This window comes from Drosophila sulfurigaster, chromosome X, assembly GCF_023558435.1.
Source record: "Drosophila sulfurigaster albostrigata strain 15112-1811.04 chromosome X, ASM2355843v2, whole genome shotgun sequence".
NCBI classification, from domain to species: domain Eukaryota; kingdom Metazoa; phylum Arthropoda; class Insecta; order Diptera; family Drosophilidae; genus Drosophila; species Drosophila sulfurigaster.
The window spans coordinates 32,783,641-32,805,976 of NC_084885.1; the positions used below are offsets into that span (position 1 = coordinate 32,783,641).

The 22,336-nt window shown below is 43.4% G+C and overlaps 1 protein-coding gene across 4 annotated transcripts in view; it reads right to left on the bottom strand.

Moving 5' to 3' along the window:
- LOC133849366 (glutamate receptor ionotropic, NMDA 2B) overlaps positions 1-22,336 on the bottom strand; it is a 38,664-nt gene that overhangs the window by 4,899 nt on the left and 11,429 nt on the right. For 2 of the 4 annotated variants that reach the window (XM_062285401.1, XM_062285400.1), the window contains exons 3-10: positions 4,672-5,443; positions 4,067-4,217; positions 3,210-3,803; positions 2,787-3,076; positions 2,550-2,702; positions 2,314-2,465; positions 1,741-2,248; positions 1,569-1,673 (exon numbers count right to left, since the gene is read on the bottom strand). In XM_062285401.1, coding sequence (XP_062141385.1) covers positions 1,569-1,673; positions 1,741-2,248; positions 2,314-2,465; positions 2,550-2,702; positions 2,787-3,076; positions 3,210-3,803; positions 4,067-4,217; positions 4,672-5,443 — 2,725 coding nt within the window. Of the gene's footprint in view, positions 1-1,564; positions 1,674-1,740; positions 2,249-2,313; positions 2,466-2,549; positions 2,703-2,786; positions 3,077-3,209; positions 3,804-4,066; positions 4,218-4,671; positions 5,444-22,336 lie in introns of those variants that run through there. The other 2 variants (XM_062285402.1, XM_062285404.1) reach the window with 2 other exon arrangements.

Below are 22,336 nucleotides of genomic sequence, written 5' to 3' on the forward strand. Positions count from 1 at the left end.
TTATTATTTTTGGTGTCTAACCCTTTGGAGCACCTGTGTGGCTTTCTTTCCCTCTCCACCCTTCCTCGCTTTCCCGTTCCCCCGTTCCCCCGTTCCCTTGCTCCTTAACTCTTCCCGCGTCGAAGTTCTAAAGTGTTTTTATTGTTTCACGTGGGATGAATGCAAATACGAGAGCTCAACATGAGTGTGTGTGTGTGGACACGAGTATACTCATACGAGTTTATTCATATTCATTCATATCTCTGGGTATTTTTTTTTTGGGTATTTTGTTTTGTGTTGTACTTTGCTTCTCGGTTTTTTGCATATTTTGTTGTATCGAAAACTTTTTGGCGGTTTTATTCATGCGCTTAATTTGTACAATTTGTTGAAAAGTTTTGCACGGCTTTGGAGCGTGGCGCGTGTGGCATGCTACGAGTACGTGTTGTGCGCTGTGGCGTGTTGTGTGGCAAGCACTTAGTTGCCTTGCCGCACACGTGAAACGAATGCGAGCGACCGAGTTTCAAATGCTAATCCGCAGTGTGTGATAGCCATGCAAACAGCATTTCAGCAGCCAAAAAGTGCCACAAAGAAATCATCAGACAGACGAAGAGAGAGAAAGGGAGAAAGCGGGAAGAGAGAGATCAAAGACCTGCTCTCAAGGGGCTTTGAATAGAGCTTTGTTGGTCAAGTCGGTTTGCTTGTCATTTGCAGTCAGCGCGATGATGATGACGATTCTCTCGTATGCCTCTTCCTCAATAGTCATTAACTGCGTTAGTCAGTCAATCCTTTCTGCAGCTGTCTGTCAATCAAAGCAACATAGAGGGTTTAATCAGGTTCAGTGATTGACTGTTGAGGCAAACGAAAGTCCGAATGCTGAAGCTGAAGTTGAAGCTGATGCATGCTCAAATGGATTTGATTTGATTTCTTAATCGCAGAGTTGCTTACGCAATTCAGAGATGCGAGCAAGCAAGTAATTGTATGCAAATGTTCACCCACACAGACATTCCCATTCCCATTCCCACTCCCATTCCAATCTCCAAAACCGAGTCCGAGTCGAACCCAGCTCGGATGCAGAACAAACGCAAATGAATGACAACAGGAACTTGGTCGGAAATTGCGCTGCTGGGACTATGACAGGACTTTGACGTCGAGACTGAAGTCTGGCTGCCTGCTGCTGGCTGCTGGCTGTCATCAAATCAGGAACCGATATAAGCTAATTTAATAAAGTAATTTCCATATATTTTTATTAGAGCCAGCGCAACAGGAGTTGCGAACAAAGCCCTGCGGACTGCACATGGACAGAACCTGGCACCGAAATGTTATCCTAATCAATTGCCTAATTGAATTGAGAGGTGGAAGCTGGGAACTGGGACACATGCTGAACGACATGCGAGACACTATCAGGAAAGAATGAAGGAAGGAAGGGAGGGAGGAATTGCGAGGTGGATGCTGGGAACTGGGACACAAGCTTAACGTCATGCGAGGCAAGGGAAGAAAGGGAGGAAGGAAGGGAGGAAGGGAGGGAGGGAGAGAGCGAGGGTGTTAGGAAGAAGAGAGGGAGGAGCACACATTAGTAGTAGCAAACTTACCACCTGTATAGATCTTGGGCGCTTGCTGCCAAACTGAGATTGCCCAGCAACGGCGGACGTTCCTTGAGATGATGATGGTTCAGCAGATCGGACGATGAGGCCAGCCTGCAAGTAGTCGAGTCTGTGTTATCAACCTGTTGCTTCCAAGAGGGATCCGAGGACTCGTACTCACCTCAACTGCGGCGCCTTGATGCCGTGCTTGTCCATGACCTTCTCCAGCTGACGCACACGCAGTCGGGACATGTCCAGCTCGTGCTTCACCTTCCACAGATGCGTGTCGCAGATGGGATCGTTGCAGCGATGCTTCTTCAGGATCTCGGTGGCCTCGTAGACGGCTCCGCGAAACGTCAGCGATTTGCCCATGGAGAGCGAGATGAGAGCACAGCAATGTCCGCCATCCTTTTTGGCCAATCGCTTGCGTATGTACTTGAAGTAGACGTGCTCCAGCAGCAGCAGCAGCGCGGCGAGCAGAATGCCAGCCATCAGGAGTAGAAAGGCGGACAAGAACTGCTCGAGGGCCAACGGATCCGAGGACTTGTGCTCCTGCTTCCCGGGCCGACAAGTGCCGGTCATCCAATAGCGACGCAATCGCTCCAAGTCCCCATTGGCGCGAAACTCGAGCAGACGCTTGTTGAACATCTGCACGTACTTGGAGTTGCGGCTAAAAGCGAGTCCATAGCCTGCAGAGAAGGGAATTAATGAGTTGACGAAGGAGGAGGAGGAGAACTTTGCTAGAGCTGCTCACCTGTCATCGCGTACCAGCTGCCGACGGTCATGAGGCGACAGTCCTCGTCCTGGGCCACCAAATAGTCCAGCACGGTGCCGTCGTAGATGAAGGAGTCGAGGTTGCCATTCAGCACAGCGGCGACGCCGTCAGCGACACTTGTCTTATTGTATCTGCGGAGGAATGCGACATTAGACAGAGAAGGGGTAAAGAGAGGGATTTCTTTGCAGATGGAAGTCAAACATGGGATTACTTACTGCTTCATGTAGTAGTGCATGTCCTTAAAGTACTTGTGAATAGTCGAGTCCGTGTGGCTGTAGGGAATGGTGCCGAACTTGAACGATGGCTTGTGCGAATACGGATGGACTAAGCGGCTGTCATTCAGGCCGCTGAACTCGTGGAATTCCTCTCTGCGAACGAAGGTGCGATGAGTTGCGTTAGGATGGCCAGGATATTGGGAAGGCAGGGGATTTGGGAGCGAGGACGATACTAACCTGGTTATCATGAAGGCCGCCAGGTTGGCAGTGTAGATGGCAAGGAAGACGACGGCGAACAGAGCCCAGACATTGGTCATGAAGCGCGAGGTGAAGCCGCGTGGCGAATCGACGTGGACGGCGGCTTGAAAGAGCACCGCCCAGACGAGCCAATAGGTGCGGAACAGGGAGAAGCGATAGGGGGTGACATTGGTGTTCTGCAGATAGAGCTTCATGTCGTAGCCGCTGGGCGAGAGCCACTCGAACAGGAAGATCATGAAGGTGGCCGCTTGTATGGCGACGATACCCACCTTATTGTTGTTGAAGGAGGAAGCAAACGAGCGAAGAGAGTGTGGAAAAGAGGAGAAGAGAAAGCGTAAAGTAAGGAGAAGCGCACACTTACCGGAGGGAGGAAAGTGGAGTGGAGTAGCGCAATTTACTTACCAGCATCCAGGAGGCCGTGTCAAAGGGCTCTAAGAACGCAGTGGGCGAGATGATGCCAGTCCGTTTGGCCACCACAATCGCAATGCCCGTCTCCATGAAGGGCTCACTGAAATCGACGACCGCCTCGCGCTCGGTGTTGATCATGAGAGACGTGAGTACCATGTCCGTCTTGCGGTTAACCAAGTCGGCAATTAAACCATTCCATTTACCATTCTCAAGTGTACCCCATTTACCATCTTCAACCCGAACCAGCTCGTAGGTGAAGCCCAGCTCCTCGGCAAATTTCTCGAGCAAATCAATGCAGAATCCGCTGCAGCATTGATAGAAGGACTCGTTGCGGTGTGCCTGGCCGACATCGATGTCGGCGGCCATTTCGTGATCGGCCGCAACGCGACACAGCACACCGCGGTCCATCAGGCATTTGCCACTCACTGGATCGGCGGGTGACAGATTGATATAGGGTGCCTCCTCGAGGAATGTGATCTTTAAATGGAATTTCTCGGGCACACCTTGCGGCGGAGCGTGCGAGTTACCTGGCCACGCGATGTCGCGTATGTCCAGCCTCTGAGTCTCCCACGACTTCCAGACCCCAATCTGATGCCCGATCCCGATCGAATAACGTATATATATATATAATGTTTGCATGTATATATTGCGATTGTACAGAAGCGAGTGTTTTGCAGCGTTCAAAATGAATAATACAAAGTGAGAGTGAGATTGTGTTCATGTTTGTGTTTGTTTGTGAACAGTGTGCCAGAGAAAGATACAATACAATAGAATAAGTAAGTGAGAGTAAGTAAGTGATTTATAGTAAATAAGTGAGAGAGACGGCATGCAAAAGAGTCCAGCACACTTACCTCCTCCCAGACGAGATTCTTATTGTTGGCGCTGGGTCGCAGGTTCATGATCTTGAGCTCCGCCGACTTGAGGTCACCGTCCGCAGTGAACTCAATGTTCGGCTTGTTGAGGTCCCCCTCTATGGACACGTTGCGCAAGTACTTGAAGAAGCTTTCAATTACAATTGAGAACATATATAAATAGCGGGAATACACAGGCGATGTCTAGGAAGGGTCACAAAGTCTACCCATTTATGTCTTTAACTAACTTCAGTTTTGAGAGGAATATTAAAACACCACACGTTGAAATAATACCATAAAAAATACTATAGCATAACGAAAACTATATTTGGTGTGTTCTTCTTTAGCTTTGAGAGCCGTACAAATATAAAAATAGAATCGATAAACAAAATACAAAATACTACAATATACCAAAGACTATATTTGGTATATTTTATGTATAAGTGTGGATTATGTACTTATGTTTTGACAGTCGAACACAAATCAATATAAAGAAGTAAAACAAAAATACCACACGTTGAAATAATACTATAATTAAAACTATAATATACCAACGACAATATTTGGTATATTCTGGTGTGGAGTATGAAAAATTGTGTACTCACATTTCGCCATTGTCCCAGCGACCGCGTCCTTCGTCCTCGCAGGACAACGACTGCGTGGTGAGCCTTCGATCCCGATTGGCGGGGTCCGTGAGGTAAGCTTCCACACCATAGCTGTAGATCTTGATGGCATTGGAGATCTCGTTCATCAGGGCAGCGCTCGATGTGTCGAAGTGGACGCCCAGCATGCCGACGGGGAACTGCGAGTGCGCGTCCTTCTTCTCGATGACCGACTGACTGACGACCCAGACATAGTTCTCACCGGTGAGCTTCATCTCGTCGGCGGCACGCAGAATTGTGATGGCTTCCGTTTGGGTGGCATAGAGCAGCATGACGCGCGCCTCGCTGTTCACCAGCTCCATGAGGTCGCTGGTCCGCGTGACGACAATCGAGTTGAGTATGGTGAACTTGAAGTGCTCCTGCATCTCGGCCACACGCTCTCGCACCGCCTGCACGAAGTCATCGTGGCCGGCGATCTGTGAGGTGACCACCGAGAACTGATGCCACTTGTAGCGCTCCAGGATGCTCAGCATCGCGGCACTCTGATGCTCAATGCTCGGCGCCAGCTGCAGTTGCAGCGTCGATTGCGATGCCCGACGCTCCAGACCCGAGTTGTCAGCATTCCACGAGATCACCGGGATGCCCAGGTAACCGGCTAGCTGAAGAAAGTACTGGGCTGAGGCTGTGCTGTGGCCGAACTGCTCGTTGTTCATCATGTAGAGGATGGCGGAGACGTTGACGCGCAGGAACTCCTTGCAGAGCGTGCTCAGAATGGCTGAGGAACGAAGAAAAAGAAGGGAGAAGTTATATTAACGTCATGAAGAGTCTTTAGATTTACTTAGTCAAACAGTGTAAAGAAAGTTACAATAAAGTACTGACTGCCAAAGGCCCTTTCACTATTTCCCTAAGTATATGAGTTCATATTGTATTTTATTTTTGGGAAAATTCACAAATAAATTGTAGGATTCACTTTCACCTTATAGGTTAGAACAACTAACAAAAGGAGTGTTATTTACTGACTCTTAGAGACCCGTTCACTGTAGTTTTAGATTCTCAAAATATTGTTGAAGAACGGCGAGAGTTCAGGCTTTCTTAGGCTTCAGGCTTTTGCAGTGTAAAGAAAGCTACAGTAAAGTACTGACCAAAGACCCTTTCATTATTGTTTTTCACTCTCTAAGTATATGAATTCATATTGAAATTTATTTTAAGGAAAGAGTTTGTAACTTTCACTTCTACCTTCTAGTTGAATAGGTTGGAATAAGTAACAAAACAAGTGTATCAAATACTGACTCTCATAGACCCGCTCACTGTAGCTTTGTATTCTCAAAGTATTGTTGACTGAGTTTAGGCGAAACGACTTATTTAGGCAAATTCATACTCCTAGTTATTAATTTAGTCATGCAGTGCGAACAATTAATAAATCTAGTGTCAAGTGTTGACTGTCAGATACCCGTTCACTTTTGATTCAATGAAATATGCAATATGGATGGCAGATGCTTTGCAAAATCATTTCACGAACTAAACCGAACCTTGGTTGGAAACGCTCGAGGTTTCGCAGCTATGATTAGCATACGGGTAATCAAGAGGCGCCACTCCACGCTCGACTGTTGCCACAAGCCGCAATTTATCTGTGCGACGTGCTCTCATTTAGCATAAGCGCGAACAGCGCCCTCTGGCGGCGGTGGACAGTGAACAGTGAACATTGTGTGGACATTGTGTGCGGACTGTGACCGCTTTTGGTTACCCAATTGACCGGAACGCCCTCAGCAATGGCGTCTGCAGTCCCTAAATTCGGATTGTGTGTGTGTATGTGTGTGTGTGCGTGCTTTGTATACAGATGTGTGGCAATTAATTACAGATTAGCCACCGTCTGAGCGTGTTAATGACGCTGCACCGAGTGCGGAGGCATTTTGTTTTATTAGGTTATCAAGTATCGCGCCCGGAGTCGTATTTGGAATTAACAGAGAGCGAGATTTTGGGGGTGTGAACGGGACTCAATTGGTGGTAAGCCAGTTGGCTCACAACCTCTTTTAAATACTTGATTTAGCCGAGCCAGCTTTACAGCTCTTACACATGCGACGAGGGGTGGAGAAGTGGGTAAAGTGCGCCGGAAGCAGCCGCAACTCCCAACTCCCAACTCCCTAACTGCCGACTTCCATTCCGTTCGCATAGGCTCGCTAATTGACCTATTTAAAGGTGACGACACACGAGCAGCAGGTGCTTCAAAACAGAGAGACGGGGGGAAAGAGAGAGAGAGAGTAGGAGAGAGAATGTGTGTGAACCGTCGAACCGAAAGGCATTTTTCATGATGAAGTGCAGCCACATTGTAATTAATTCATATGTATTCTCAATGGGGGTATCCTCTCCTCCTCCTCCTCCTCCTCCTCCTCACCCTACATCTCCTCGTACACGTCCGCTCCTCGGATTGTTGGCTTACCCTATTACCCAGCATTAGCAACAGCATCGACAACAGCGTCAATCTTATCGATTTGCAAAACGCTTGTGGGTCTCATTTTCAATCATGGCAGCTGGATGCTGTCACTGTTCCCTGTCCTCGGATGGGGGGCACCGCAAAGGATGCGGCTGTCGGGGCATTCACATTTTCATTACGTGCCGAGGACAACTATGGCTGCTTTGCTTTGGTTTGCTTTTGCTTTTGCTGCTGTTTTACATGGCGTGCTTAATTTTTGAAAACAATGACCGGCGATAATTTAGAAAGTTTCGTTCGGTTCAAGAGCGGACCGCTTTAGGCATCGATGTCGATGTGGATGTGGATGTGGATGACATGTCAAAGTTGAGACTTGAAAGTCGAGAGTGTCGCCAACACTTGAACAAACATAACTTGGCCTCAGCCAAACAACGATGACAACGTCGACAGAGGACAGACGACAGAGAACAGACGACTGAGGACATGTCGAAGTTTTTGTCGAACGTGAAACCTGAATGCGGACTACAAAGCACCCTTGCTCCTCTAGCGTTCAACTTTGGGAATCGGGATTGGGGGTTGGAGGTTGCTCTCTCTGGCAACTTGTCCAACTTGTGAGGGGGTGAGAGCAGCAAATGACAAAATCTGAGATCTAAAATCTCATCAAAAAGTTTAATTAACTTTTTCATCACTTTATTTCTGGTATTTGCATTTGGTTCGCTGGAGGAGCTGCTAATTTTCCCCAAACAGTTCTTATATGCACTGGCAACAGCCATGCATTCAATTACCATCACCTCTAGTCGTCAGTGAGTCAGTGAGTTAGAGAGTTAGAGAGTGAGTCAGTCAGTCAGTCAGTCGCTTAGTCAGTCACACAGAGGGACTCGAGTTGATAGATAGATAGATGGCAACATAGATAGATAGATGCAGGCGACAGCCGGAACAAAAGATAGATGGATAACGGCTTCGATTGATGGATGGATAGACCGTTAAAGGGAGCAACCCGAATGCGACCACTTAGTACACAAGAAAAGTACAACAATAGAGTTGCCGCAGCAGAAGGAAAGAGAGTGAGAAAAGTGTGTGGTTGTGTTGCCTAAATCGACTATAGAAAATCACTCAAGACTGCTTAGCAAACAAGCGCGCCAAAAAATGAGTGTATGATAGATGTAGAATACCCGGTATTATCTTTATATTTGGCATTTTTTCTTAGAACAATAGCTCAATAGGTAAGAGCGAGAAGGTCGCTATTTTAACAAAATATTCAATTTTAAATACGACAAGGCTTTAAAAGCACATCTTTTAAGTAAGTAAGTATCGTAAGTATGGAAAGGATGACAAGTATGGTAAGTAAGTAGGTATGTATGGTAGTCATGGCAAGTAAGTATGATAAGGATGGTAAGTATGATAAGGATGGTTGCATTGCAAGGATATACACAAACCGTAGCCCTATAACTTAAACGACAAGACCTGGAAAATATCTCAAGTTATAAGGTTTTAGAATTTGTTGAGTATTTAGAAGTTCACTTCTATTTAACAGCATTGCATTAGTCACAAAGAATAAATAGCTCACTCGGTAAGAGCTGGAAGGCTGAAATTTATTTCTAGAGTATCCGATAATATTCAATTGTTAATCGATTAACGTATAATATCTATTGTTGACTATTTACATAAGTATGTATTGCTCAACGACATTTCCATGGGCACAAATCACAACGCAATAAGTCAAAAAGTAAGTGCTGGAAGGTAGCACCATATTTTAAGGGTAAAGTTTCTTAAATTTGGTATGATGAATACTGTTGAGTATATTTAAATTGACTTTTGAAGAAACTCTTTTGCAATATCAATGCGGTAGTTCAATAGCTCGCATGGTAAGACCTAGAAGGCTACAACATATTAGTTTCCCACAATAATCAATTCTGAACCGCTTAAGGTATAACATCAATTGTTGAATATTTACATATGTCCTTCTATTGTCATGGGCACAAATCACACCACAATAGCTCAAACGGTAAGAGGTAGAAGGTGGGACCCCATTTCTGGTGTTTCCCAAAATATTTGCAAATAAAGCTTTCATGCCAAATATTGTTGAATATTTATATGTGAGCTTCTATTCAACAGCGTTGCAAGGTATAATCAAATTATGCCAGCACCAAAAAATGCTGGCCCCATTGCGGAGCGGAGGTAGCAAAGCATATTAAAGGCTTACAGAGAGTGAGAGAGAGAGAGCGAGAGAGAGAGGAAGGAGGAAAAGGGAAGGGGAAAGGGAAAGGGCAGTGCCTGAATGTTAGACATAGTCTAATGAAATTAGAGCACGCCCGCTTGCTCTTCTCCAACTCCATCTCCATCTCCATCTGCATCTTTCTTTCTCTTTCTCACACTTTGCCACCTTTTTGGCTGGGCATATTTCGAGCATCCTTTTAGCCTATGGAATTTACAGTTGGCGAATTTAATTTTGGGCGGCTGAACGAAATTTGATTTAATTACCAAGCGAAAAATGTTTGATTTTTGGCAGCTTGTGCGTGTCTGTGTCTCTGTCTCTGTCTCTGTCCATGCCGCATGCCACATGCCACATGCCGCATGCTGCATGCCCCACCCATGTTGCGCCCCCTCTTTGGCACTCGGCACTCGGCTGTCCATTAAAACTTTAATTGTATGTATTAAACATTTTTAATTGCTTTTCAAATGCGCTCGTTGGCGCTCCTGTCTCGGTTTCCTTTTCCTTTTTCCTTTTCCCTTTTGCCGTTTCCGTTTCTGTTTCAGTTTCTGTTTCCGTTTCCGCTTCCGTTTCAACTGCTTGTGCGGCTCGTAAAAACACACACACACACACACACATTCTATAGTCTATAGCATTGCCGCCTAGTTATCGGGTATGAAATTATTTTTACAACATTTCACAATGTCCATAAAGCGCGACGATGTCTGTAATCAAAGTAATTAAGTTTTCCCACTCTCCCTCCCTCTCCCTCTCACTTTTGCTTTTCCCCTGTTTTGTCACGGTTTTTGCTGTTTATACCCTGTAATTCTATTGTTCAGCAATGGGGTGTAATGGCAATTGTAGAAACGTGCTTACCCAGCTGTTAAATGCATCTGTTGCTAGTGATTTTACTTTCCAACATTGAAGGGAATTGGAAGATAACAACTAACATATATCTCGCTTTACTGCCTGTGATTTTACTTTCAAAATTCTAGGGTATTTAATGACCTAATAAGCCTGTTCAACCGGCTACAAAGTAGACTAAATTGTTATTTGTCTCATTACTTTTTGCTTGATTTAACTATGCAATTTCTAGGATATTATAATGCGCTACATTGATAACAACTATATCTCGCTTAACTGCCTCTGCTTCGTCTGTAGAAATATGTTGTTGAGAATTAAACAACAGAATTTATTTGAATGTTTTTTATGCTATTTATGTATTTAGTTCATTGGATATAATGCTTCCTGCTTCAATTCACTATGGTTTTTATACAAAATTATATCTCGCTTAAGGGCCTCAGTTACTATAGTAAAAGTGGCGAGCTAAGCTAAGAAGTAAAATGTTTTCTTTGTTTTGAATTTTATTTGCGCATGGTTTTATGTTTGTTCTTTATGAAATTTGTCATAAAGTAAACTGTGGCCGTTAAGTGACATCGATATAATTTGACAGTGGCCCTTAAGAGAGTTTTAGTTTTAGAATATTTATTGTACCCAGGATTACATTTTGCTTGAGTTAAAATTGCATAGTTAAAATTTCTGAAATATTATAATGTTAAAATAAAGTGTTGTCGCTTCATGACATTAATCGACAGTGGCCCTTAAGCGAGTTTCGGTTTGTTTGGGAAGCTAAGAAGTAAAATCATTTTTTTTTCGGTTTTCAGTTTGTTATATATATGAAATTTGGCATACAATAAAGTGTGGCTGTTAAGCGACATTGACATCAATCAACAGTGGCCGTTAAGTGAGTTTTAGCTTTAGAATATTTACTGCAACAATTGCTGGAAACACTTTATACTTTAGCCCGAGCCTGTCATTTGGAGGATTGTTTCAGAAGACATTTCAAGCTAAATCTTTAACTAGTTCCGATCGGGGTAACATATTTGAATAGCATCTTCAGCTGTTGTCTGGATTTGTGTTGCATATTAGTGACAGCTTAAATGAAGATTGAAATGTAAATTCACGCTCAAATTAAATGCTATGTCAGCCTGTCAAAGGGTCTGCTACAGCAGCTTTTCTCTCTCTCTCTCTCTCTCTCTCTATGTCTGTTTCATTCTCTTGCGGTGGCGCCACAGATTAACCAAGAGGCAAAGTGCGTTAGTTGAACGTTTTGCGGAACGCGCGCCAATAATTCATTAGCGGATCCGCGAATGCCGCAACCTACGACAAGTTGCAAGTTCCAAGTTGCAAGTTCCAAGCATTAAGCTACTGTCTCACAATCTCTTGCTCTGGTGACTACTGTCGCAAGTCTGAGGGAGGCAAAGAGGAACACAGGGAATACGACGAGGAGAAGCGGAAGTGCGCAACTGCATGCCACGCTCGGGAGTGGCGCCATCGGGTGTGGCAAGTAGCAAGTGGCAAGTGGCAAGTGGCAACTGCCAAGTCGCCAAGTGTCAGAAGAAGTTGAAGCAAAGCACAGAGTAAGCGACTGCGTAAAAGGAAGGAAGGAAGGCACACAGGCAGGATGGCAGGTAGAGGGTGGAGGGTGGAGAATGGAGGGAGGAGGGTAGAGGGAAGAGGGTTGAGGGAGGCAGTCGTCTCATTTATGTGCGCATAATAATGCGAAAATTGAATTTTGACACCGCTTTAGCGGCTGCTGTTGCCGATGTCCTTGTTGTTCATGGCATTGTCCTTGTCGTTGTCGCTGTTGCTGCTGTAACAATTTGGGCAACACTGTCAACGAGGGAGTCACTCATTCTCAGTGCGACAGTCGGGGAGTTAGGCAGACAGTCAGTCAGTCAGTCAATCACTCATTCAGTCAGTCATTAACTAAGCTCAGTTATTTCGGTAGCTGCTGCTGTCAACTACTTGGGTAGATTGTCGAAGCAGTAAGACAGTCAGTTAGCCTGTCTAGCAGGCAGTTCTATCTGTCAGTCATTCCATCAGTCAATCAATCAATCAATCAGCCAATCACTTATGCAGTCAGACAGTCATTTGTCTGCCAATCAATCGTATAGTTAAAGGAAAACGTAGGTGAAGGGAACTTAGGTAGTCATTCAGTCATTCAGTCACTCAGTGAGTGTTTGCCAAGCTGGCAGTCAGGCATTTAGTCAGTCATTCAATCAGTCATTCAAACAGTCTATCAATCAGTCAGGTATTGCCTTACCTATAAAGTTCGACATTTATTTAATCAGCTTTCTGTGGAACAGTCTGTTCGAAAGTATGATATTCGTTGCTGCAATGAATCTAGTGACAGAGAGTTATTCTGTCATTGCTTCAATCAGTCAGTCAGTAACTCAATCAGGCAGTCAGACAGTCATTTAATTAGTTGTCTGTCAAGCAGTCGTATAGTTAGTTAGATATTCGTAGATGAAAAGAAGTCAGTCAGCTAGTCACTCAGTCAGCCTCTCAGTGAGTCACTCCTTCAGTCAGTCAGTCAATCAGTCAGTCAGTCAGTCAGTCAGTCAGTCAGTGGATGACTTCTACTACCCTAGTCACGCAGTGAGGCAGTCATGAAGTGACTATTATGATGCCTGTCAGCTCGTTGTTGTCAGCAACAACGTGAAGACGTCGTCTCAACTTGGCTGCCTTCCAACTGGCGCTTGACAGCGACACAGCTGAGAGAAGAGACGTGAGAAGAGAAAGCAAAAGAGTGAGGGGTAGAAAGGAGGGACAGAGACAAAGACAGAGGCAGGTGGAAGCTAAAAGGCGGCTGACTGTGATCTGATTTAACTGGCAAGTCTGTCAACTTATTATAACATCCATTAATTTCATTTAAGCATCATTCAATTGCTTTCATTTTGATGGCAAGTTATCAAGAGTTGTGCGTGTGTGCAACTGTGTGTGTGTGTGTGCCACAAAGCCACAGGCAACACAAAGAGGAAGAAGAGAGAAGCTGCGTTTCAACTTTGGAGTTTCAAAGTGTTTGCCCCCGGCCGCGTTGTTGTCTTGCTGCGAAAAACTTTTTACATTATGCTTCACGTAGAAACCGAAACCAAAAACAGAAGCAGCAGCAGCAGCAGCAGTAGAAAGTAGAGAGTAGAGAGAAAAGCAGCGAAATGGCAACAGAAACATGCCACATGCCACATGCCACATGCCACACGCCACATGCTAAGGGCTCTCTGGACTGGGCTCAACACACACAATTTTATATTCATCTTTGGCTCGCCACGAACATTTCGATTTGTGCCCAGCCCGCGTAGATCAAACACAGTAACAACTGTCTGTATATGTGTGTGTGTGTGTGTGTGTGACTGTGTGTGTGTGTGTTTACAACACAATTCGATGCTATTTGAAGTGCTAAAATGGCCGAAAAAGCCTGCAGCGACATAAAAGCACAATAATATTTTTATACACGCATTATGCCAGAACGTGGCCGACATCGAGAGCGAGGACGAGGACGACGGCGAGGACATCGACTAGGACGAGGACGCGCACAAGGACGTGCCGAATTGTGTGCGAATAGAGCAGAGCAGGACAACAGCAGGACAACAGCAGGACAACAGCAGGACAACAGGACGCAGGACGATAGTGTCAAGTGCCATAAAACACAATTAGTCAAGAGTCATTCATTGCTTATCGCGCCTCGCTGTGTGTTTGTGTATGTGTGTGTGTGTGTGTGTGTGTGTGTGTGTGTGTGTGACGCATGCGATTGCAGTGTTAAATTCGAAGTTACGCATACGCCGCGTATACCGAAAAGAGCTCAGCTTGCAATACTTTTGTTTTGGTTTTCGCTTTTGCATAGTGTCACACACAATTAATCAATATGATGATAATTCCAGGCCATTACACACACATACACACACACACACAGACACACACAGTGTAACCACTAATCCGTCGAAAAGAGCTGCCAACTGCGCCGCTGACGGCGCTGCCAACTTGGAAGACGAGTTGAGTTGCGTCGTTTTCAATATGCTTTCGTGACATACGAATATCGAGAGTGTGCAGCTTATAAATATAATCTAAGCACTCACCCACACTCATTCACTCTCATGTGTGTGTGTGTGTGTGTGTGCGACAGGGCGTGGCATGTAAAAGGAACAAGTGAAAATAAAGAAAGAAAACTAACGTTAACTTTGCTTGGCGTCAAACTTGGCGCATATTTTAGAGCTTGATGTTGACGTCACACGGTCAGCTGTCTCACACACACTCACACACACACACACATTCGCATACACAGACAGAGAGAGATATGCTCGCGTAGTGACAATGCCAACGACAGCAGCTATGCGATATGCGAGCCACGAAGGCGATGACGACGCCCCATTCGACGTTGTCGCTGTCGCTGTCGTTGTTGCTTTCACTTTCGTTTTCCCCCTTCCCCTTTCCCTTCTCTTTCGACGTTCGCTGGCTTTTCCTTCAGCTTCAGCTTCTGCTTAGCTTTAGGTTTTGCTTCAGCTCAGCTTTGGCTCAGCTTTGCCACCCGCCATCGCCTTATCGAATATCAAAGTGTTGTTAAGATGATTTTTCGGTTTTGCTCGTCTTTTCTTCTTCTCTTCTTCATTTTTCATGCTCGACGAGTTTTACACGTGAAATGTTTTCGGGTGACAACATCAAATACACACACACACACATACTTCAGCTGAGACAAATGCAGTTTGAATGTCGTTAGCTACACAGAGCGATAAAAGCGAGTGAAATGCAATTCAACATTCGAAATGTGCGAATCGAACTATATTTTAGTAAATATATACTAAATATATTAAAAATACTAAATACTAAACAATATATACTTAATACTAACTAACATATACGAAATATATACTATAATTAATATATGTTAATTACTGTATACTAAATATATACCAAATACTATATACTAAATATATTTTGCACAGTATTTTCGTCATTTCCACTGATATACGCAGAAAATATATACTAAATATATACAAAATACTATATTTTCTAAATATTATATATTAAATACTATATACTACATATGTTTTGCACAGTATTTACTTCATTTCCACTGATATACTCAGTTAATATTGTATAAACTAAATATATACTTAATACTATATACCAAATACATATATACTAACTGCTATATACCTTATAATATATACTGAATGTATACTAAATACTATTCACTTTATTTCCAGTGATTTTGTTGCAGTGTTTATCAAATATACATAGCATATCGAGTGTATTGTATTATGGCAAAAGTTTCCACGTGAAAGGAAACGCTCAAGTCAACTTTTTACTGAAATTTCAACTATCTTCCCTTTGCCAATCTCTCTCTCTCTCTCTCTGCCTCGCTGTCACTTTATATTTGTCTCTTTGTTGACTCGAACTTGGACCCATTAATGTGTCCTTGCACAGAGCATATTTGTGGAATTTACGCTGAAAAGTAGGCAACACTTTTAGCTTCAATTCTGTTGCCGAAAAGTAGGCAACACTTTTAGCTTCAATTCTGTTGGCCACTTTTCAGCTGTGCAGCACTTTGCCTGACCATCTAAATCATGTTTTCGTCCTGACCGCAGCAACTTGCCGGCCTTAACTGCAACAGACACTAGGCCTAGTCCTCTCTCCCCCTTGGCCATTAGCAACGGTTACCCGAGCAGAGAGCAGAGAGCAGGGGAGAGGCAGATGGAGAGGGAGAGGGAGATGGAGGTGAGAGGCGACCACAGCTTGAACATCCTGTTTGGACTGTTTAGACTCTCTGTGAACCGCAGCAGAGTCGAGGTCGAGGCTCTAAGGGTCGAGGGTCGAGGGTCGAGGGTCGAGAGTCGAATTGTCTGGCTAAGTGCAGAAGCATCAACAGCAGCAGCATCATTAGCAGCGCTTGGCCGATGTGTATTATTAAACCCCAGAATGTTCCCTTTGCGTTTTTGTTGGATCCGATGGCTGAAACAAAGAACGAGCGCGTTCTCGACTCTCAACTCTCAACTCAACTCAACTCAGTTCAAGTGCGGGAGTGTGTCAACAAACCAAAACCCAAAACCGAGAAACCAAACGCAAACGCAAACTCGAACTCAAGCGCCAAGCCGAAGCCGAAGCCGAAACCCAAGCCAGACACTCAAGCCCAAGCCATAACCCGTAACCTAAAACCGACAAGCGACAAGCGACAGGAGACAGGACAGACAAGCGACAGCTTTGCAGCTCAGTTGGGCGCAAAATGGGCGTGGCTCAGCGCGCAACGCGGGATGAGGCCGAAGTAACCGCAATCCGAGGCAGCTCAACGCCTTCTTCGCTGCTCCTCTTTCTCGAATTGCAAGTGCCTCAGTCCCATTTCCATTCTAAGAAGAACTCAACATAAATTCTGCAAATAACCAGATGAATATACGCAAAGCGAGGACTAGCAGATGCCCTCTAATTGACTCACAATTTACAATCTTTCATAATATAGAAGAATTTATAATACTCATGAATTGTAGAGTATAATAGTGAAAGAAAAGCACAACTAGCAGATACTCTGTAGTTAGGAAGATATCAGAAAGAATACTAAGATTATTCTTTAAGCTTTGGCAGTGTCTATTTGATACATTTCGTATTTCTAATTTATCATTATAACAATTGCAATTATACATAAAATAAGTTTGAAAGCTACCCGATATACCCGGAATTTTTCTCAATACCAAATATATACCAAAAGCTATATTTGATATATTATATAAATATATCCGCTACTTATTTTTTAATGACAGCAAAACAGTGCGGTATTTTTTTTAAATATACGAAACTAATATACTGCAAAAATACTCAAATATATGAAAGATAATATTTAATTAACTGATATAGTACTACATTCAGAATATACAATAGAGTACTAAATGATACCAGATTATTATTTTTTAAATATACTTAATTAATATACCGAAAAATACTGAAAGTATATCAAAAACCATATTTGGCACTCAAAATATTCCACTAAAATACTAATATATACCAAAGGTTATCCACAATATACCAAAGAGTTCCAAAATATTCCAGATTGCCAACCAAAGCAATTAAGACACGTGTTTTTTTCTATTTGCGGATATATTTTAGAGTTCCTTCAGCTGTTGTTTCTATCGCGCATACCCCAGGCAAGAGTTTTGCAGAGTATGAAAAGCCAACGCAATGTGTAAAGCAGTCCAAGTTCAAAAGTCTTGATGCGATGCCTGTTTTTGAGAGTGGGTAGATGAGGAGTGGGGAGAGGGGAAGACGGGGAGCGAATGGACAGGGAGCAACATCAGTTGACCTGAAACTGACTGCGAGGCGTCCTTGTGGCCCAATTAGGTGGGTGGGAAGCTGCTTGCTCACTCAACGAGTATTTATGTGAGGCGCACCGAAAGAAATCAACTTTGTTGCTCTCTCTATCTTGCCATCTATTGGCATCTCTCTCTCCTCTCCACCCTCCTCACTCTTCTCTATATCTCTCTCTCTCTCTCTCTCTCTCTCTGGCTGTCTCTTTCTGTTTGCTGTCTTATTTAAGTGAATTGTGTGTAAGGTATTTCTGCGTTTTCTTGCTTCGCTTGGCTGCTGTGGATCCCTTGGCCATCCGTTTTCATTTGACTGGCTCTCTTTGGACTCCTTACACTTGCCTCCTCGACTTGTTTGCTGTTCTGGCCATTTGTTTTAGCCTCGTTGTAGTCTATTTCGGTGTGTCCTGAGGCCACCCGCTGACTGAGGCACCGCAAAACAAGGCGTAAGTTGAATGGATTCCATTGTCTGTCGACAGTCTGCAGTTGCAGGCTAACAATAAGCAGCAAGAGCACTAACACGAACACGAACACGAACATGAACAAGGGCAAGGACTAAGGACTAACGGGACTAACGGGACTAACGACTGCGGGTCTATGGCAGATACACGTATTTGTAGTCGCTTTCAGCATTCAGCATTCAACATTCGGCATTCACTTTCACTCGAATGAGTTTTGCTTCTTTATGTTAACTTGGATCAGCCTTGGGAACTTGTGGATTCGCAATCATAAAAATTGATGAGCAGGAAAATACACATGTACGATATGCATATAGAATATCTAACACTACTGAATACACCACTCTCGATTCACTCCCATTTTCTTTAGCTAATGTGACGTGAACACGTCAATATTCCATTTCTGTCACAAGAATTTCGTTGTTTTCCTTATGACAAATTCGTGTTGTACTCATATGCTTGAAATGGTTTTGCTTATTCAAAAATTTAATAAAATCCTCCAATTAAATTATCTATACATAATAATTAAGTAAGTTCCATTTGTTTCAAATATTCAAATAAGTATTTGAACTAATTTTCCCTCGCAATCGATCATTTGCCTAAAGTAATTCACTTTTCAAATATTCAAATAAGTCCTCGCAGTAATTTCCCCTTTCAATCGAATTGCCGATCAATTCCCCTCAAAAAAAGTCCCGCCGTCTTGTAGGCGTGAGAGTGGGAGCGAGAGCGGGAGTGAGCTGCACTCGCCAGTTGCCAATTGACTTTTAAATCGAACGCAGTGCAAAGGACGCGGCACTTAAAAACTCCGATTTATGCGCAAATTCGGTCGTAAAGTGTTAAATTTGTGTGTCTGCATGCGACAAATTATGTTTTATCGCCATTTGCATCGTTAAAATGCCGCGTAACTAATTATTTTCATATTTTTTTTTCGAGTGTTCTATGCAATGCAGCGATGTTTGCATATATGCATGTGTGTGTGTGTTTGTGTTTGTGCAATGTTTGCTCTGCTTTGCAATCGCTGAAGGCGAGCTTGTAGATAATTCGAATTATTAAAGTTTTGTAAAATGTGCGCTTTAATTAAATAAACTCGTGATGATGTGCATTCAAATTGTGGCTTTTATTAAGTGCAGCGCGTACAAATGCAATTAGTGGGGTTAGGGTGAATCGAAAATCAAATCGCGTGTTTTTGCATTACTCCCTTTTCTCTCGCATTCGCACTCGCTCTCGGTCTCTGTCTGTCTCTCTCTCTCTCTTCGTGTGCCGCGTTTATCTTTTCGCGAAGTGAAAACAAATAAAAACAATGCATGCAATTTGCATGCTCGTGAATTAAGCATTTAAATGTGTTAAATAATAAATTGAAATCAAATCTTGTGTGCAACAATGCGCAGCAAAAACAATATTCTAAATGACACATGCATAGTTAATGCGAAAATTCTACAGCTGAGGGATTACACTGCCTGCTGCCTGTTTGTCGCCAGCTGCCTGCTGCCTGCTACCCGTCGTTGCCTCTGCCGTAAGCGACAACACTTTGCATATTATTTTTGCATGACCTTGTTTCTTTTTGGTTTTTTGACGTGCGAGCGAGCGCATAGTTTTAGTCAGCACTGTACATTGCATATTCAGCAACCATGTTGGTTATTTTTTTTTCCTATTTTGCTTTCTTTTTTGCTTGCTGTTGCTGCTGTTCGGTACGTTGATGATCATTAAGAGCGACGCTGACCGCAACGCATGCTTCACGATAATGACGATTTAATACATGATTATGATTTTTTCTGTGTGTGTTCTCTTCCCCTTTCGTTTTTTTTTGTTTCTAGCTGCTGCTGTTCGGTACGTTGATGATCATTAACCGCAACGCATGCTTCACGATAATGACGATTTAATACATGATTATGATAGTTTCGGATATTGTAATTTGTTGCGTCCCTTTCGCTCTTTCCCTTGTTTGCATATAAACTCGTTTCGTTTAATGACCGCTATTAAGTTTGCCTATGTTAACCCAATGCGCACATTAGTGACGTATTTAACACATGTGCAGTTCCACTTATGTATATTTGCTATGTATTTGCGATTTCACTTAAAATGGAATTTCTTTTAGTTTTAAATGAGTATTATGAATATTTCCTATGTTACATACGCACTTAACCCTTAGACGACACCGTTGTATTTGCTACTTAGTTAACCCGTAGAAGACGAATCAATCATTCATTTGCAGCCGAAACTCAAATTCGCACTCGCTGGGGTCGAGGTCGTCGCTGGGTGCTAAACATGCTCTCAAGTGGATGCTGGATGGACCCACATCGCATCCTCGTAAGTCTCACAAGTGCTCTTCAGAGGGTGTGAGAGAGAGATAGAGAGAGAGGAGCAGGGGAGACTCAATCGGAAGCCTTAGCATCGATAAGAGGAATTGACACTCAGGTGCTGAAAGTGCTTGCCGCTTAACGACAGCAACATGCTTCGAACAGCATATTAATGTGCACCTTGTTGTTGTCGTTGTTGTTGTTGTTGTGGTCAAACGATGGGGCGTGTGTATGTGTGTGTGTGTGTGAGTGAGTGAGAGAGGGGATCACTTTGTGTATTTGTAATACGGCTTGTAGACAATGTGTAAACAAGGCTAACATCGTTTCAGCTGTGTGATGTGATGAAAAGTAATTGGTATCTTGATAGCAGAGCGAAAGAGAGAGCAGAGAAAGAAGGAGAGCGAGAGATGGGGCATGCAACGTCAACGTGTTGTCACACTGTGGGATAATCGCCGCAAATGATAACGAGGCGACTAATTATGTCGACACTGCAGCATGCAGCATGTGGCATGCAGTATGGGTGTGGCATGCAACATCATGTGGCAGGTACAGGTGTGCGGCACGTTGCTGTTTGCAGCCTCAGGCCACAGAGAAGTCGACGCTGGCTGGCTGACAAGAAAAATGACTTTTCGATGCCTGTTGGCAACATCAGCGCAGCGCAGTGAATGAATAAATGAATGAATGAATGTATCGGCCGCACTCGCAACATGGATAATGAAAAATGGAGCATAGAGAATAGGGCAATAGGGGAGTGGGGAGAGGGAAGAGGGCACATAAAAAAGAAATGAAAAATCATTTCGCAAAGCGAATGCGAAGCGAAGGCAGCAAAAGTTTGAAGGGAGCGAAAGCGATTTGCGGTTCAGTCATTCAATCATTTATTGACAGCACCAATGAGGCAGTCATCAAATGCACACACACACACACACACACACACAGACACACACATAGATTTTTAGAGAGTCGCCATTGAGGCGCCGCATTTGCATAGTGCACAGTGAGGCAAACACAATTGAACGCTGACAAGAATTATGATTATTATTACGATTATTGTTTTTAGCTGCAAGCTGGGAATTGCAATTGTTATATTTCACTCGACATAATTGGCAAATATCGAGAGTGCATATATTACGCATACGCCATGCAGACAATGTTTACAAAGAGCAAATAAGTTGGCCAGCCCTAGAGCCAGAGAGAGAGAGAGAGTTAAAGAGAAACAGAGATAACGAGAGCAAGAGGTTATGCAATTACGAGTATGTACAACAAATGGAAATAGTTATAACCAGGTCAGCATGTTGATGCCTCTGGCCTCTGGCAAAACTTGTTGTCTGTCTCGTTTGTAGGCCACAAATGAACCTAACTCGATAATCAGGCCATTAAAGTTGATGGCGGCGAGCTGAGCTGAGCTGAGCGCCACAACAAGAGACATGAAAATGAACGAGCGTTAGAAAACTGAATGGCAAACAATAAACGTTTGCTTGAGCCTCCCCGAAAATAAGTTTGCGAGGTGAAAGTAATATAATTTTCTATTCAATTATATTGACACACAATTTAAGGTCGGGTTAACTCGACCCGCATCGCATCGCATCGCATCGCATTTTGTTTTCGAACTCACAGTTCGCAGTTTCACAAGTGGATGGCCATCTGGCAAATTGCAAGCCAATCCTCGCTACGATGATGAAGCCAGATCGAAGCGAGTCAATTGTTTGACTAGGCCACAGTCTGCGCTTCTGTTTATAACCGCTACCCATAGGGTAGAAGGGTATTATAACTTTGTGCCTGCAGGAAATTTATTTAACAGGCAGAATAAAGCTTCCATAAAGTACAAAAATGCATGTTTGTGTTCTTGATCAACATGGTATAATTCGAATGCAGTACTGTATCAATAGCCTTTGGTATATTTTTAGTTTATTCTGGTATATTAACCTGTCATATTTTAAAATTAATTACGCACTATTAATTGCTTTGGTTGACAATCTGGTATGTTTTGACCTCTATTTCGAACCAATATACCAAATATACATTTTGGTATATTTTAGTATGTGGTATATTTTGCACACTATGGCATGTTTTAAGTGTAGAACTATATCAATATTACCAAATATATAATTAGGTATACATATATTCATTATTTTTGCGGTATATTTGTAGTGAACTTTAAAAATAATACC